At 38.0% G+C, this 16,095-nt stretch overlaps 1 protein-coding gene across 1 annotated transcript in view; it reads left to right on the top strand.

The window, feature by feature from the left end:
• PREP (prolyl endopeptidase) overlaps positions 1–16,095 on the top strand; it is a 118,578-nt gene that overhangs the window by 8,626 nt on the left and 93,857 nt on the right. Inside the window, exons 3-6 of the mRNA XM_026119906.2 lie at positions 682–815; positions 3,592–3,722; positions 6,411–6,620; positions 7,978–8,099. Of these exons, the coding sequence (XP_025975691.1) occupies positions 682–815; positions 3,592–3,722; positions 6,411–6,620; positions 7,978–8,099 (597 nt within the window). The remainder of the gene's footprint in view (positions 1–681; positions 816–3,591; positions 3,723–6,410; positions 6,621–7,977; positions 8,100–16,095) is intronic.

Here is a 16,095-nt window from a genome sequence, read left to right as displayed (position 1 = left end):
GTAACTGACAATAGACCTGTGAAAAGGGGAAACATGCATTTTCTCTACTGGCAAAGCCCAATACTTTGGCCTTTCCAAAAAATACTGCCTGGGACTAATCCTATGAAGACATGGTGAATAGGTGAATAGGATGAACAGATGGTGCATGTGAAATTTGGTATCATCTTCTAGCCCTTCACAGCTCCTGAAGTGATAGTCTTTTTTTGTGGGCAAAATGGACTTCCTTTCTGTTCTTTATCCTCTTTCTAGTTTATTCACCATGGGATATTGGAGCACAGTATATTTATTGTCATGTAAGTGAAATAGGCAAGTTAGCAAACTAGCTTTATATATGCCATGTATGCAAATATAAGGACAGTTTTTGAAAGCAAGAGCTGTGGGGATTTTTTTGATCGGGAATGGCAAGAATCTGATCTGTCTTTGGCCTGACCACTGATTACCCCTATGTGTGCCCTGGGAAGAAATTATTCAAGATATAAGATCAGATCAGAGTCTCATTACAGTACTGCGGCATAACGAAGGTAAGTGTTTGAGACTCTTCTGGGGTGACGTTACACAACTTACATGGCAGAGGAAAGATGTCTGTGGTGCACTGCATCAGAAAATAGTGTTTCCTGTAGGAAGTATGTGTTTCAGCTTGAGTTCATATTTTTTGGGGGACTGGGGGGTGTTTTCTTTCAGGCGTTTGTGGAGGCTCAGAACAAGCTTACAGTACCCTTCCTTGAGCAATGCCCTGTCAGAGGACTGTTCAAAGAACGAATGACGGAACTCTACGACTATCCAAAATACAGTTGCCACTTCAAGAAAGGAAAAAGGTATGTGAGGAATGTCTTTGTAGGTGGTGATGAATTTGAAGCAACTTGAAAGTAACCACTAGTTATATAATAAATTATATTTACATTTATTCTTATTATTGGAAAGTAGAAAAAGTAGTTGTTTAAGCCAATGTTAATATGACGTGGTGTGGTGTAGAGCACAAGGTGCTGGACTGGCTTTAATTCCCAGACGTGTTATCTTCTTGTGCCCTGATCTTCCTTCCTTTTTATAAGGAGAATAGAAGGTTGATTAAACTCGAATAACCTTTTAGAAGAGCTGTTGCAAAACTCTGAGGAGCTGCTTTCAGGGTTTGTCATTGTCAATGTAGTTAAAGGCACCTCATTCTGAAAACAGCGCAGGTCTATCGTGTGTTTTGTTTCTCTAAATATTTACTAAAATACTGCTTTTTGATTGGGCTTATCTTGGGCAACTGTTAGGACTTTTATTTAGCCATATTCTGGGAAAAGCAATGGGAATTCCTTTGTGGAAAAACTACTCCTATATCTGCAGTGGACCGAGGAAAAAGATGAGGAGTTAAGGCAGGCGATGCAAAAAACACCCTTCTGTGTTCCAGCACTTAGCCTACTTGTATTCCTATTTTAATTCTGTGGCCACTTAAAGAGGTGGTGCTTCTGGGGCTTTGCTGAGGTCTGGAGACTGCAGCTGCTGCTTGGTTTTATGTAATGTCTTTCAGAAACACTCTAGTAATATTTTAGAGAGAGGGAGTAAAGGGATGAAACCACTGGTTAACATCAAAAGACTCTTCTATCAGTTGAAAGAGAAAAACAAAACAATCAGCCTTTCTTAGTCATGGGAAACACAGATAGCCTTTTTCAATATTTTCAGTTCGTTTGTGTCTTTGTTGAGTGAGCAGCCACATGTGCCAGGCATGTTTTCTCTGTCATCCACAGCAAAGAGCAGGAGATCTTAATTCCCTATTGCCTTAAGACTTCTGTGCTGATCTTGAGAGATATCTGCTGCTCTTATCTGTCCTGTGCTGTGCGGATAGCCTGGTTTCTTGTCACTAGTGGAGGGGAAGTCTATATTATGTGTAAAAAAGTATATGGGAGGGAGTGACCCCAAGCTAGTGTTGATGTGAGTTACCACTTACATGGTGCAGCATATATATATGGGGGTACTAGGTTAAGTCCAAAAGCAGTTTATATTGCTACTGTACCTACTGTTGTAGGACAGTGCTGCATTTAGGGTAGTAAGCTTTGCAGAGAGAATCAGGCAAAGCTTATTAGTTCAGATGAAATAGTAGTGCAGACATAGCTATGCTGAATCTCATTTTGAAGCGGGCTTGGTCAGTGATGTCTCTGGATTCTCTGAGCCTCTCTCCCTGTGCAGTGCATACATGTCTGAATGTGGGTACCATTAGCGTTGATAAGACCTGACATTGCAGAAGTGCTTATGGCAGTGATGAATATAGTCTCCAGTAGAGATAAAAGGTCTTAATTTGATGAAGATGTTCTTCCTGGAGGACAGTTAGCTATTCAAAGAGCTTAATGTGCTTTAATTTATACCACGTAACTTTGATTTTAAGAGATGTCTCTTTAATTTTCCTAAGAGTTCCTCTCTGACCTGCCCTATTTCTTGGCCTGCACTGAACTTAAGTTGCGGTGATTTAAAAATCTTACCAAAACCCTCTGTATTATGCTATTTGAGGAGATCAGGAAGGCCCTACTAAGTTAAGTAACACTTTGTAAGGGGGGAAAAACTGTTCTGTTGGAAGAACTGTATAAGCTTCCCATGATACTTGAAAGTTCTCAAATTGAATTACTCTAATTTTCTGATGAAGAATAGTAGCCAAAGGACAATATCTGAAGAGCTTTTCTGAGGAATTTGCAGAAAGGAAAAATAGCCAGGTTCCTGTGCCTTGTATCCAGGTATTGGATGTTTTTAGTGAATGTGTGAACTTTGTTTAGGTTTCAAAGTTGAACGTTAGCGCATAACTTCCACCCTCCCTCACCAGATGAAGCTGCTGTTTGATTTGTTTTATGAAGTCATAAATAAAATTGTGCAATAAAACTCAGAGAAGTCCTATGAAGGAAGAAAAGTGTACTACCTGTGAATTACACAGTATATAATTATAAATTTCTTTACCGCATGTCTGTAATGTCTTCTAATATGAACAGCATCCCTTACAAAAGAGAACTTTGCCATTCTCTGTTCTTGCAACTGTCTCAAAACACTTACGGTCATATGGACCTTGGGAAATACAGATGAAACGATTTCAGATCTTTCATTTAAACTTCTGCCTACCGCCAGATACAGCTGAAAGCAGGTATATGAATAACATTTTAGAAGGTATGAGTTGGTAACCCATGCCAATACTTGTAACAAAGAAACACTAAGATTGCAAGAGCTTTGTAACAGTGACATAGAGTTTATAGAATATTTAGAGCTTTGTTTGAAATGCTTTGTGGCATATTCAGCTTTTATTTTTAGAAGACGTTTTAGATGCATCCTACAATCTCCCTTATACAATCCGTATCTTGTTGAGATAAGACTCCTCTCATTTTCAGAGGCTTTGAAATTACTGTCTGGGCTTCCTCTGTGTTAAGGGGAAGAGGGAGGCATCCTCAGAGGGTGATTAACTCCCTGATAGCCATAGGGAAGGCCATGATTCCTACTTTGCTATGGAGCTTGTGTTTCCCTTGCATATTTATCTGTCTCTTATTGGTTTTTTGATAATCTCACACAAGTTTTTCTTGCTTGCTTAACTGAAAATCAGATTCTTCTTACTTATTTTGTCATCCTCTGTTCTTTTAGGTATTTTCACTTTTACAATACAGGACTGCAGAACCAGCGAGTATTATATGTACAAGACTCCTTGGATGCTGATGCCAAAGTTTTTCTTGATCCAAATAAGCTTTCTGATGATGGCACTGTGGCTTTACGAGGTTGGTGAGAAACAAGTTCCTACTTAACAAGCCTGGGTCTTCAGCAGGAGTTGAAAATGATTTGCAACTCTTCACCTGTAAAAGTATGGTTAGAGTGGCTTGTTTACATCAAAACAGTCATGATAACCATAGGTGGATTTGTGAAGAACGCTTCTAAACCTACATTGTGTTCACAGTTAACTTGGTTCAGTTCACGATTTTCACAGCAGCGGAACAGGATTCCACTGAAGCATGGACTAATTTTGAGGCTGCTCATAGTTAGGAAAAAGGGCTTATGTGTTGGTATTGACTAATTCACTTGAAATTCTAACGTATATGAGTCAGTTTGCATTTTTAATGCAAGCCAGCAGGTTGAGGTATGAGACTGTGAAGGAACACAGTGTTAACTTGTCAAAATGACTTGTGTTAACTGGGGCATTAACCCATGTTAGCTGTCCGTTTCCCCACTCCTTGCTAGCTTATTGTGGAAGCAGGACTCTTGGGTGTAAAAGTCCTTGGTGTCTCTACAAGGCCAGTTAGTAAAAGTCGTACAAAGGATAGGATTAGTGGACACTTCTTTAGGTGTGATCTAGTTAAAAAGAATCAGTATGGCTTTTTTAAAGCTAAGTCCTGCCTTACAAAGTGTATATGAAGGACTGAGTTCATACAATTTTGCTAAATTTCTGAAAAGTTTACAACAAAGTCCCTTTCCAAATGCATTTAGAGAAACTTATTCCATGGAACAAGAGACAAAGTTGTCCTTGCATTGATAAATAGTTGATTCAAAGGCAGGGACAGGAATAATTGATCAGCTCTCAAGTGGGAATCACTAGTGGAGTTCTGCCAGAGTCAATGCTAGTACTTGTACTGTTCAGTATGTATTCAGTATAGAGAAGAGGGAGTGAGTAGTGAGATGGCAGAGTTCGGTGGTGACACAAAGTTATTTCAGTAAAGGCTGAAGAATGGTTGAGAGGAACTGCAAAAAGTGAGTGGTCAATAAATCAACAGGTCAATGCAGATAAATTAAACAACACACAGGAGACAAACAATCCTAACTTAATTCATAGAAGATGGATTCTCAGCTGACCGTTACCACTTGGGAACAATTCTTAGGATTATGATAGATGGTTCTGCAAAAACGTCAGCTTGTTTCTCAGTAGTGGCTAATAAAGCATATCAAATGTCAGAAATGATTAGAAGGAAATAGAGAACAAAACAGAAAACATCATTATGTTGGCAACCCAGCATTTTATACAGTAGCATTGAATCCTGTATACAGTTCTGGTCCCTTCAGCTCAGGGTATAGTTTAGGGAAGGGCAACAGGAACAATTAAAGGTATCAATCTAGTCATCAGTTTGGAAAAGGAACAGCTTAGCAGGGGTATGATAGAGACTACAAAATCAGAAGTAACATGAAGTAGCGTGGAGAGAATGAATAAAGGTTGAATATTCATTGTCTTTTCAAGTACAAGAATGAGGGGATGTCAAATGAAGGCAGTGGGAGTGGAGTCCAAAACAAAAGAACATGGTTTTTCATACTGTAAGAACTTCTTGCCAGTAGATGTTGTTGATGTAAAAAGCTTAATGGGAATATAAAGGGAAGCTGGATATGCCAGCTACTTCAGGGATGAGAAGTCTTAAATGCAAAAAGATTCAGAGGCAATAAGAATACTTCAGGGAAATATTACATATGCTTGTACTGTCCTTACTCTTGTAGGCATCTCTGTATGGTTACTGTTCAGGTAAATTAGGTGGAATTGTGTTCTGAATCAGAATAGCCATTCTTATGTGGGTGAATATGTTAGGGTGGCACAGTGTTGCCTTTCAAAGCTACATTTTCTAAGAAATGCAAAAGTTTTCTTCTTTTTTTTTTTTCTTTTTTTTTTCCTTCTTCCAGTAGTTACTTTCAGGTCTGTTCAGGCCCATGATAATTCAGTCTTTTCACTACACTTGAGCTGATTTGAAAGAGTGAATTTGATTCTTGTCAATTATGATAGAAGCTCTTCCGAATTTTTTTCAGAATCATGTTTTCCTCAAAGTGTTGGTAGAACTACACAAATCTGAGAGCTGAGAATACTGTCATTTAATCCATTTGCTTGCTAGTGGTTTTTTTGTTTGCTTGTTTTTTCCTAGTTAGTTCAGTATTCATGCCTTTGCATGGTCTAGTTTTCAGTGACTCCTGTACTGGAGTGGTAGTTTATTTGAGAATGTATTCCCTTCATCTCAACTCATGTTTACTTCTTTGGTAATGTTAATTATTTTCTTAGAATCCTTTGTGGTCCATACCTGTGTGCATTTTCAGCTTCGACCTCTTCCTCACAGGCTTGGAGAAGTAGAAAAATTGTTATTCAAATCATAATTCAGATATTAGGCATAAGCAATGTTGCTAACAGTACTTCCTGAGTACGCATGCCTGAACTCAGATGTGTGAACTATTTGAGAAACCTACAGAGACTCTGGAAAAGTGCTGTGAATCCCAAATAATAGTAGATGTAGTTGCTTGAACTGTCTTTTAGAAAATAAAACCTCTTCTGTCAGTGTTCAATAATACAGTTTTTAACTGCTTCCCCACTTTCTCCTGTCCTTTGGGATTTGGCTAGTGTGTAGTATATACTGAAAAGCTATGTGACAATATAGCAAACACTTTTTTGAAAATACTGATTTCTTGTGTGTTTTCTTACTTCATCTTATTTGGTTCTGATTTTCTAGGTTATGCATTCAGTGAAGATGGTGAATATTTTGCATACGGCCTGAGTTCTAGTGGTTCTGATTGGGTTACTATTAAGTTTATGAAAGTGGAAGGTCCTGAGGATCTTCCAGATACATTGGAGAGAGTTAAATTCAGTTGCATGGCATGGACCCATGATGGAAAAGGCATGTTCTATAACTGTTATCCAAAACAAGATGGGAAAAGTGATGGTAAGTATGACTTTGTGTAAACAAAATGCCTTTTTCAATAAATTGGTGTAATTAAGTCCTAGGGCAGTTTGTCACAGAAAAATTCTTTAGTTAAATGACATTAAATAGTAACTCAATTCTTTGTGCTGCAGATGACATCAGAAACCTATCCTTATGTCTGCAAGAGGAAGCCTAAGTGTATATGCTTTGTTTCTGTTATTGGGCCTCTTGAAGTATATAGCTATGCTGGTTTATGCAATTAGATACCAGATTGTCTTGTATGACCAGAACCTATATTTGATTAGTGTCACTTCCTACCCTGTCTTTTTCATAAAATTTTGTTGGTCCTTTTCTTTTTTTCCACAATGATTTACCTAGATCTCATGCAGGGTGGTGTTGGCTGGAATTGGATGTTTGATGATGGTTCACTTAGATCTGTGCCCCTTATGAACTTGTGTAGCTCAATTGGCTTGGGAAGTTGACCTGATGAAGAACAACCTGAGGCACAAGGGAGGGTTTTTGTTATGCAACCAGATTATTCATCTGTGGTTCACTGCGCAGCAATTCCAAATGTTTATGCTAAGAAAACTTTGGGAGTAGCACAGGAAGGAGAATAATTTACTGGGGAGCATCAATAGGGAAGGAATTTAGCAGCTCCTTAATAAGGCAGTGCTACTGAAAAGTTTCTTTTATGGAGCTGTGCTCTTTGTTAAACCTTGGAGTCAGCCTGGGCTTTGGCCCTATATTTTACTCTTGCAGACTACGGTTTTGCAAAACTCCCAAACTAGACGCTCATTTATGTTATTCACCTTGAAATGTGCTTGTAACTTAGAAGCTGAAGTGTTGCATTAGGAAGTGTTGCAAGAACAAAATTAAAAAAAATCAAGAAGTGCTTCATGCAGTTTTTTAAAACACCTCTCTTTGATGTTTACTAGATGGAAATACAAAGGTGTGTACGAATGTTAATTAGCAATAAGTTTCCCCTTAATTGCCTCATGTGAGATGGAAACAAAAATATCATTAAGGGGAGGGGCATTGTTTTTATTCGCTCGTTTAGTATTTCTGGAAAGTGAAGCCTAAAATGTCAAATCCTCACATTTAACGAATGTCTTGTCTGCAATAACGGGAAAGGCTAACTGTTTGCACTATTTTGCCATATGTTTGGAGTTTTGTTTTGTTTTGGAGGGTTTTGTTCAATTTCCTGTGTAGAAGTCAGAATGGTTGTAGACTCAAACTATTCATAGTTCTGTCTGCTGAATGACTTCTCTTGTGTGTGAAAGGGATGCAGAAGTTTCTAAGGGCTTTTTTTTTGGGGGGGGGGGGGATGTTCTTGGATTTTTTTGAGAAGTAATTGATTTAAACATCTGCATTTCACTAGGTACTGAAACCTCCACTAATCTCCACCAAAAGTTGCATTACCATGTATTGGGAACCAACCAGTCAGAAGATATCCTATGTGCTGAATTTCCTGATGAACCGAAATGGATGGGTGGAGCTGAGGTATAGTACATCTCCTGAAGCTTGTCATCAGTATATTCAGTTTTTCAGATTCTGTCTAACAGCTGGTAGTAGGTATGAGATGAAAAACATGTTGTTAAAAGAATGCTTTTTATTAGGGTTAGAGAGTTAACCATTGAACTAAGAATCATCAACTAAAAACTGCTGAAAGTAAGACTGTCTCGTCTGCTTTAAATCAACCCTTGTCTGTAACAACACAATCGTATGTTTTTTCTTCTTTCGGGACATAGCCTGATGTGAATTCCGGCATAGACAGGGATCGTTTGTCAGTGTTCTGGTTTCTTCTTAGTCAGGGTTGAGCCCCAGCCTTTATTTCCTGCACAAAGAGCACAAAGAATGTCTGAATACTCAGTCACATAATTATTTTCCCGGTATCCTTCCTGAAAATAAAATATGTCTATATATGAAAAAGAAAATATGTCTATTTTACTTATTCATGTGGAGAATACAGATTGCAGTCTACGTTAATACTGTATGCTCAGGTGGAGACTCTTTAAGTTTCCCTGTACTGGCACAAATATGGAGCATACTGTGATACTGGAGATGGATCGAGTAACTGCTGGAACTGATTTCTTAAGCTTGCTTTGTTGAACTACAAGTATATTGTGGAACATTCCAGGGAACCTTAATGATTGGTAACCGTGCTGTGTTCTGACTTCCATGAGTGGTTCAGAAGACCCTGAGGTTTGTAATTAATGTACATTTTGCCCTTCGTATTAGATTTAACAGCTCTTCATTAAGTGAGTGCACTGTTTTCAGTGCTGTTGGAATGTAGTAGTCTTTCTATTAATGAGGAAGCTGATGTTTTTCCAAAGGATAGTAATATCCTGTTGGACTTTTTTTTGTACTCTCCTGGCAACCATGTTTAATCAGTATGTTTTTGCTTCTATGTAGGGTCTCTTTTCACCTGACATTTGTGATGAATGTGGAATATTTTTGCCTTGATTGGGGTATTCAGTTCCAATAATTACTTTGCTTTGAGAGTATGTCTTTTCTAAAAAGTGATCATTAACCCAGCCTCACTTCTCAACACGTCAATCCCCAAAATACTGGGGATTAATTTTCTTTGGGCTGCCAGAAAACAAAGGCTCATTTGAAGAATTTGAACAGTCAAATTAAAAATGAGACAGTGAGCCAGAATGTGAAAGACTCCTAAGCAAAGCGACTGCACTGAGCTTTCTTTATACAAATCAGATTTCTTCACAGAATCTACAGATAAAAAGAATCTTTTTCCATTATCTCATCTATTCATGAAAGACAGCTTTCCATCCCACCTGACCATCATCGTAAAGTTGCAAATGGGACTTCGGGACTTTTTTTACTATTTAAAAACTAATCAGTTCTGTTGAGTTCAGCTGGCAATAAAATGGTGTTTGGAAACCATTATCCATATTTTTCCTCAGTTCCATAAATAAATGGGCTTTTTTCTGTTGGTGACAGATGTCTTGTAGTGATGTATCCACTGATTCACACAAGTGATGCATGTTGTTATTGTTTTGTAGTGTCGTGAGCTAAACTACATGTCGTGAAGGCAAATTCATTTTCCTTGGGGAAGGAGTATTGTTGTCTGATTCATTAGAATATACAGCTTTTTAGGATAGTGAAGGTTTGCAGTCTCGGATGGTACTAAATCACCTGGAATGTGATCTCATCTCTTTACGTTAGATACAGAGGTATGCTTGACTTATGTTAGGGTCTTGTTCAGCAAATCCTTCTTTAAGATGGTAGCACGCTAACAGCCTTTTCTTATCTAAGTTGAAGAAACAGGGCTGGAGCAATTCAAGATCAGAAGTGGAGAGCTAAATGTGAGGACCACGGAAGAGATTTAATAATAAAGTGTGTGTAGTGAGCAGCAAAGAATTAGTCTGGCCAGGGCAGAGAGGAGCAGCCTTCTTGCATCTCCTGACTCCTTGTTGTGAACAAAAGTCTTGAGACAAGTTTAAACATAAAGAAGTGGCTTTTTTTCAGATACAAAATGTCTCGGGTAATTTTTATGTGATTAATGAGAACATATAACCCTTATATTAAATGATCAAAAAATCCTTGGAGTGCGAAGAGAGGATTGGTAGTAATAATTCCTGCTGCAGAACAGGAAAATAATATAATGCAGGGCAGCTACCAGCTCCAAAGTCACCTGAATTGAAACACCCATGAATAGAAAACACTGTAGTAAGAAAGTAGGGACAGTAGTGAATAGAGAAACATCTCACTACTGTGGATTGTTGTTTAATAAATTTAATTATATAGCTTCTTATGACTGTTCTCTTGACCTCTAGGAGGCGTAATCTTCCAGAGAGATGTTGATATTTAAGAAGAAATGTTTGTTTAATTTAAAATGGATTGGTAAGGCAGAGATATGCCTTGGTAAATAATCACAAGCGTATCTAAGTGAAAGTACTTTAAAACAGCTGATACTCTGAGATTGTCTGGTGAGCTCCAGCTGTAAAATGTGGCTTTGTGAATCCTGATATTAATGAAAGATGGATTTTAATGGTCAGCAAAAAACAAGTATTCTGCAATTTAAAAAAAAAAAAGAAAAAAAAAAGACCCTAGCAATTACAAAATGTGGTTTCACCTTGGTGGAATAGGTCAAAAATCTTCTCTTTAGGCCATTCAAACAAGTTTTCTGGTCAGTTTTTTAAAGTAGAGTTTGAGAGAGTGGAAGACCACAGAATAATTGGAAAAAATTAAAATGAGTTTAATAAAAAATAAATGATATGGCTTATTGGCTTTGCTCTAAGTATTCTTCCTTTGTACTAATATGGTGCCACTGGTTTTAAAATACAGCTTTGCACAGCTCAACATTTTACAAGAGTCTGTTCACTTGTATTCATATCACATTAATAAGCAAACTTTTTTATTGCATAGAGCTCTGCTAGGCCAAATTGGCAGAGATTCTCCTGTGTTTTGTACAAGCTCCAGTGAAGACAATTGGTTGTATGGGTAGTCTAGTATGAACTATCAAACCTTTGTAGTAAGGACAGAGCTTCCATCTCCACGCTCAGATTTAAGGCAGAAATTGCAGGTCTGGGAACTGTGGGATAAAGGAGAGATGTATCTTACTTGCAGGTGAAAAGCATCCTAAAAGGAGATCCTTGAGAGACAGTAAAAGTAATAATATGGCTAGTGTACTCCAAAAAATCAGTTGTCTCTGATGCAGTGTAGAGAGCTGGCGTGGTGTTTATTTTCAATGGAGAGAAGAATGTGGGCCACTGATTAGTAGAGAAGAGGGTGGAGTAAAATTTTATCAGCTTAATACATTTAGAAGACAACACGCAATAGAATAGCTTCAGTTTTTTTGCCTCGTTACTCATTCAACACCAGCACTAGTATGCTTGATTTAAACAAAATCTGTGATGCTGAAAATGGTCTTGGCATAGAAATATGGATGTATTTTCAGCTTCTCACTTGAATTGCTTGTGAGGAAAAAATTCAGTTTATTTCCAGTCAGACTTTATAGCTAGATCATTTTGGAAGAAGTAGCCATCAGATCTCTTCATTCATGTAGAAAATACATATATATTTTTGGTACAGATTCTAGGATGGTGGGGGAGTTGGGAAGAAGCAGGAATGGAACCTATTTGAATAACATCCCAGTAGAGGGCAGTCTGGTATGAAGATTTTTAAAACCTTTGCAATGTCACAGCTACTCTCTGAAAGAGGAGCGTTCTTGGCTTCCACCTCTCTGTTTATGTGACATCTTGCTTCTTCTCTGGACTCATATAGCATATATCTCTTTCACAGTCAGGCTGTTACTCTGAAAGTTATACAGTAAGTTATGTAAGAGCCTTTCACAGTTGGTAGTGTTAAAAGTCTATATTGGCAGGAAAGGACATAGAAATAAAAAAAAACCCTCCTATCCCAAGTCTGCCAGTGCTGAAACAATACATCATTTTATGTAGTCTAACACGCACTGTGCACGATACCTAAATTGATAAGAAAAGTTTAGAGCTTTTAGTTTACATTAGTGGTTCACAACCAAGGAGGTGATCTTGCAGATGAAATTCAGAGTGCAGAGGATTAAGCTTTGCCAGATGTAGAAGTACAGCATCCACAGGGGAAGAATAAGCAGGATGCAGGCAGAGGGCTCAAAACATTTTTAGTTTGCTCAAGTGAGACTCACTACTGAACAAAACAGAGCTGTGTGGTGTTTTTCGTTTGTTTTTGTAAAATCAGATGCTATCTTTGTCAAGGCTGAATTTGGAATAGAACTGTGGATGTTTTCTTTCAGCCCTGGCAGTAGATCTGGAGTTTTACCACCACCCAGGCAATCTTTCTGGCTGTAAGTGGGGCTATGATAGAAGGTAATACATAGCCAAGTTCCTCTTGCCTTGGGGCTTAGAGAACTTGCAGTGTGCTGAAAAGCAAGCTGAAAGCCCCAGCAGAAACCTTGCATGATGTGTATAGTCTGTCTCCTCAAAAGACTTCTAGTTTTGCTCTGTGCTAGATTTAAGAAAGGGAATACATGTAAATATGCATGTGCATATGGCTGTGTTGTGCTTCTGAACAAGGCTGTCCAGTGTCCTGTTAAAATTGGAATGGTTGTAATCATGATGATCTAAGGTAAAAATCCCAATTTTCTGGTTTTGGTAGGTCTCCTTCAACCACAGGCTTAGCAGCGGCTCAGAAGGATATGGATAGGAATGCTCTTTATACCAGCACATTCTCCTTCATTTATTGTATCTGACATGCAAGAATTAAAACACACCTGAAATCAGGAAATTGAATTAATGTCCAAAACAATTCGTCTAACCCGGGGGATGGAGGGAGAGAGCATGCCAGCATCTTATTAACATATAAACAGGCCATATACTTCACGCCACATGTCAATCCTGCTTTTCAAAATGTAGTAAGTAGTTTCTCTTGGGCCTGATCCTGAAATCCTGTGTACCTGTGATCACCCATAACTAGATCTTTTGAAATCAAGCTCGTTTAATCAGTATGATGCAAATAGAAGACAAAATAAGCATTTTTGGCCATAGAGTGCCAGCTTTGAGGGCCTGGATTGTGCGGACAGTGCAAGAGGTTGCTTAGTGAAGTGGAGTTCTTGCACTAATCCTAGTCTTCTCAAAAGACTTCTAGAGCATAAAACATGTTCGTTGCTCTCTGTAGGCTTCAGTGACTTCACGCACCACTCAAAAGATAATTTCAAAGCATAGTTTTATATACCTTTCATAAAAAGAAAAAAAAATACCTAATGGAAAATTGTTTCATCCTCTAGGAAGGGAAAAAACTTTGCTTTTTAGTAGTAATGAGTTTAGTAGGAGTGAGTTAATAAAAGTGGAATTTGAAATGCTGGGAGATAACAGTGGGGTTCTTGACTTTGTCATTGTACAAACAGAACTTTGTGGCACAGGAGCATGCACACACATATGACGCTGGAGCACTTGAGGCCGTTTAGACAGCATAATTGTTCTCATCTTTTACTGACCAAAGGCTCTGGCAAATTCTGCAGGATTATTTTATTTTTCCCTCTGTAGAAGAGTTATGTTTTGTTCCAGGTTTTATTTTATTAATTTGGTAGGAAGCTTTAAAATATTGATAAATAATGTAAGGCCGGTCATTTCTTTATCAATCTAAAATGTCCTCTTGCATGTAGATTCTTCTGGGTCAAGTTGTGTTCAGGTTCAGTGCGGCATACATGTAAAATTCAGGAAGTAACAGCTATCATCAGTCCATTTTACAGTGGTGGCCGGGTACAGTCCTCAAAAGAAAAAAAAATAGATTTCTGGTCAGTTACTCTGGGTGGTTTAAACTGTTGTATACATAGCATATAATGGCAGCAGTGTTAAAATGTAGCTTATTGGTGCTATGAGTTTTTAATCCTACTTATTAAAGTCATGCATGGCATCTTTATTGCCACACCTCTTGCTTTCTCAGGAGGGTGTGATCTTCCCTTGGCTACTTTCTGAGTGCACAGAATCCAGTTCCTAATATGACCGTTTGGCTCTGCGTGGAAGCTTTGATTTGTTTGCTCTTTTCCATTATAAATGCATTAGATGACAATGACAATTACCTTATCTGATATGCAGAGGACACTAGTCTGTGAAGAGCAGCAGTTTGTAAATAACCACAGATGAAGATCAGGATGTGGATTATAATACTGTTAATGTCTGGCGTTACAGGAGAAGACAGTTTATCTTATCCTGGACACGGCATGTTCTCCAATAACTGAATTTTACTTATTCGATATTTTAGTAGCTTGTTATATGGAAGCAAATATGCAGTGATTAGTTTTTTACACCTCAGTAATGGAACGGGAAAGGGGGGTAGCACTTTAATTGCTCAGCTTAAAAAGGAGTAAAATGTATAGTTGTCTTACTATAATATTAGGCATTCAAAAGACCCTATTTGTGAACTAAAAATAAAGAGCTCTTCACTATCCTAAATCTTGCAGTGGTAACTAGCCAGGTGGTATTCAAAGAACTAGCATTAATATTCACTGGGGGTGCTGTCATACCCCTTTATTTAGAAGCAAAGCACTTTAATGTCTCTCATGGATGTTTTAGCTGATGAGTAATGTGTAAAGCCAGGAAGTTTGAAAACCCTACAGTCTTCTCCTGATTGTTCTTTTTTTAATTATGTATGAAACTCTGGTCTGAAATGTGTTGGTAGTAGACAAAATATTTAAATTCTTTTTTTTGCGAATCTCAGATTGTTACTGCTATTGTGAATGCAGAAAATGCAACTCATTTGGGCTCCTTATATGACTTGCGTAATGAATTAATGATATCTTGTAAAGACAAAACCATAAGTAGTTGGAAAATTCATTTTACTTGTATGCACTGTTTAGACGCTAATTTTTCTTCTTTTGATATCCATTAATTTATCCAAGCCACAGGTAGACCTTAGCATCTCTGAACATTTTTCTAAGCAGAAATTATTTTTTATGGAAAGAGAGAAAAGAGGTAAAGTTGAAACAAAACTGCTAGTAAAAAGAAAAGTCAGCCACTAAAAAGTAAAATCTCTACAGAGAAAACTTAGTCTTTCAAGGATCAAATCCTTTTAAGTAAACAAAATAGTACTTGTGAGCAATGCTATCAAACTGATACTTATTTGTACGGTCTAAACATGGTCACAGTGACTATTCCAGAAATAACAGATCAAATCCCTTCAAACTGCCACTTGGTTGAAGAACAGCAACAAAACTACATACTATATGCCAACATTAATTCTTCGAAATATTCCTGAGTTTCATTCACAGTTCCCTGTGATAGTGCCTGCCACCAGTGTTGAGTTACAGATTGCTGCTGTGTTCTGCCAATATAATCGTTATTTTGCTGAAGGCTTTGAAAAGCATTTAAGGTATCCAGGAGCTCAGCTCCAGTTGAAAGGCTACAGGATTTCTTCTGTCCCATTTTGACATGACCTGTTGGTGATTTTGAGATGTTGAATTGCTGTAGAGCTGCCTTACCTTTTAACAGTGTGTGCAGTTTGAAATGATAGAAATTCCTTTATTGAGAGAAATTTGCACTGGCTAGTACTCTAGATCTCTCACAGAAATTCAAGCTGAAAGGAAAACATCTCAAGAATTTGGGAAACCAGCAGAACTTACTTCTGATCCAAGCTGTCGGTTCTTAAACTACAGCTGTCTCTCTTACGTTGAACCATGAAAGCATTCTAAGATTTGAGTGAGATGCTGGTATGAAATTTCAGCTTGTAACTTTGTGGGCCAAGGGAAAGGATTGCAGTTGACCTCATGAAGAACATGTAGCTGTATAAGTATAAGCCAAATGATAGTGAGGAAACTATTTCTTTTCATTTTGAAACCCTGACTCTTGTCTGTTTACAGTATAGAAAAGTCAGTAGCATTCAGGCTGTGATCACACATTTGTCAGCAGCACCATCTAAGCTGCCTTAAACAATCTCTGTCCATATTATTCCTGTTTCCAGCTGCTTGCTGCAATGTGTCAGCTCAGACATTTGTGCAGCTGCACTCTGAACTGAACTGAGAACGGAGCCAATGTTGTAGTGGCAT

Source organism: Dromaius novaehollandiae, chromosome 3, assembly GCF_036370855.1.
Source record: "Dromaius novaehollandiae isolate bDroNov1 chromosome 3, bDroNov1.hap1, whole genome shotgun sequence".
NCBI lineage: Eukaryota > Metazoa > Chordata > Aves > Casuariiformes > Dromaiidae > Dromaius > Dromaius novaehollandiae.
Note: the sequence above shows the minus strand (reverse complement) of the source record. Positions and strands in the feature narration are given on the sequence as shown.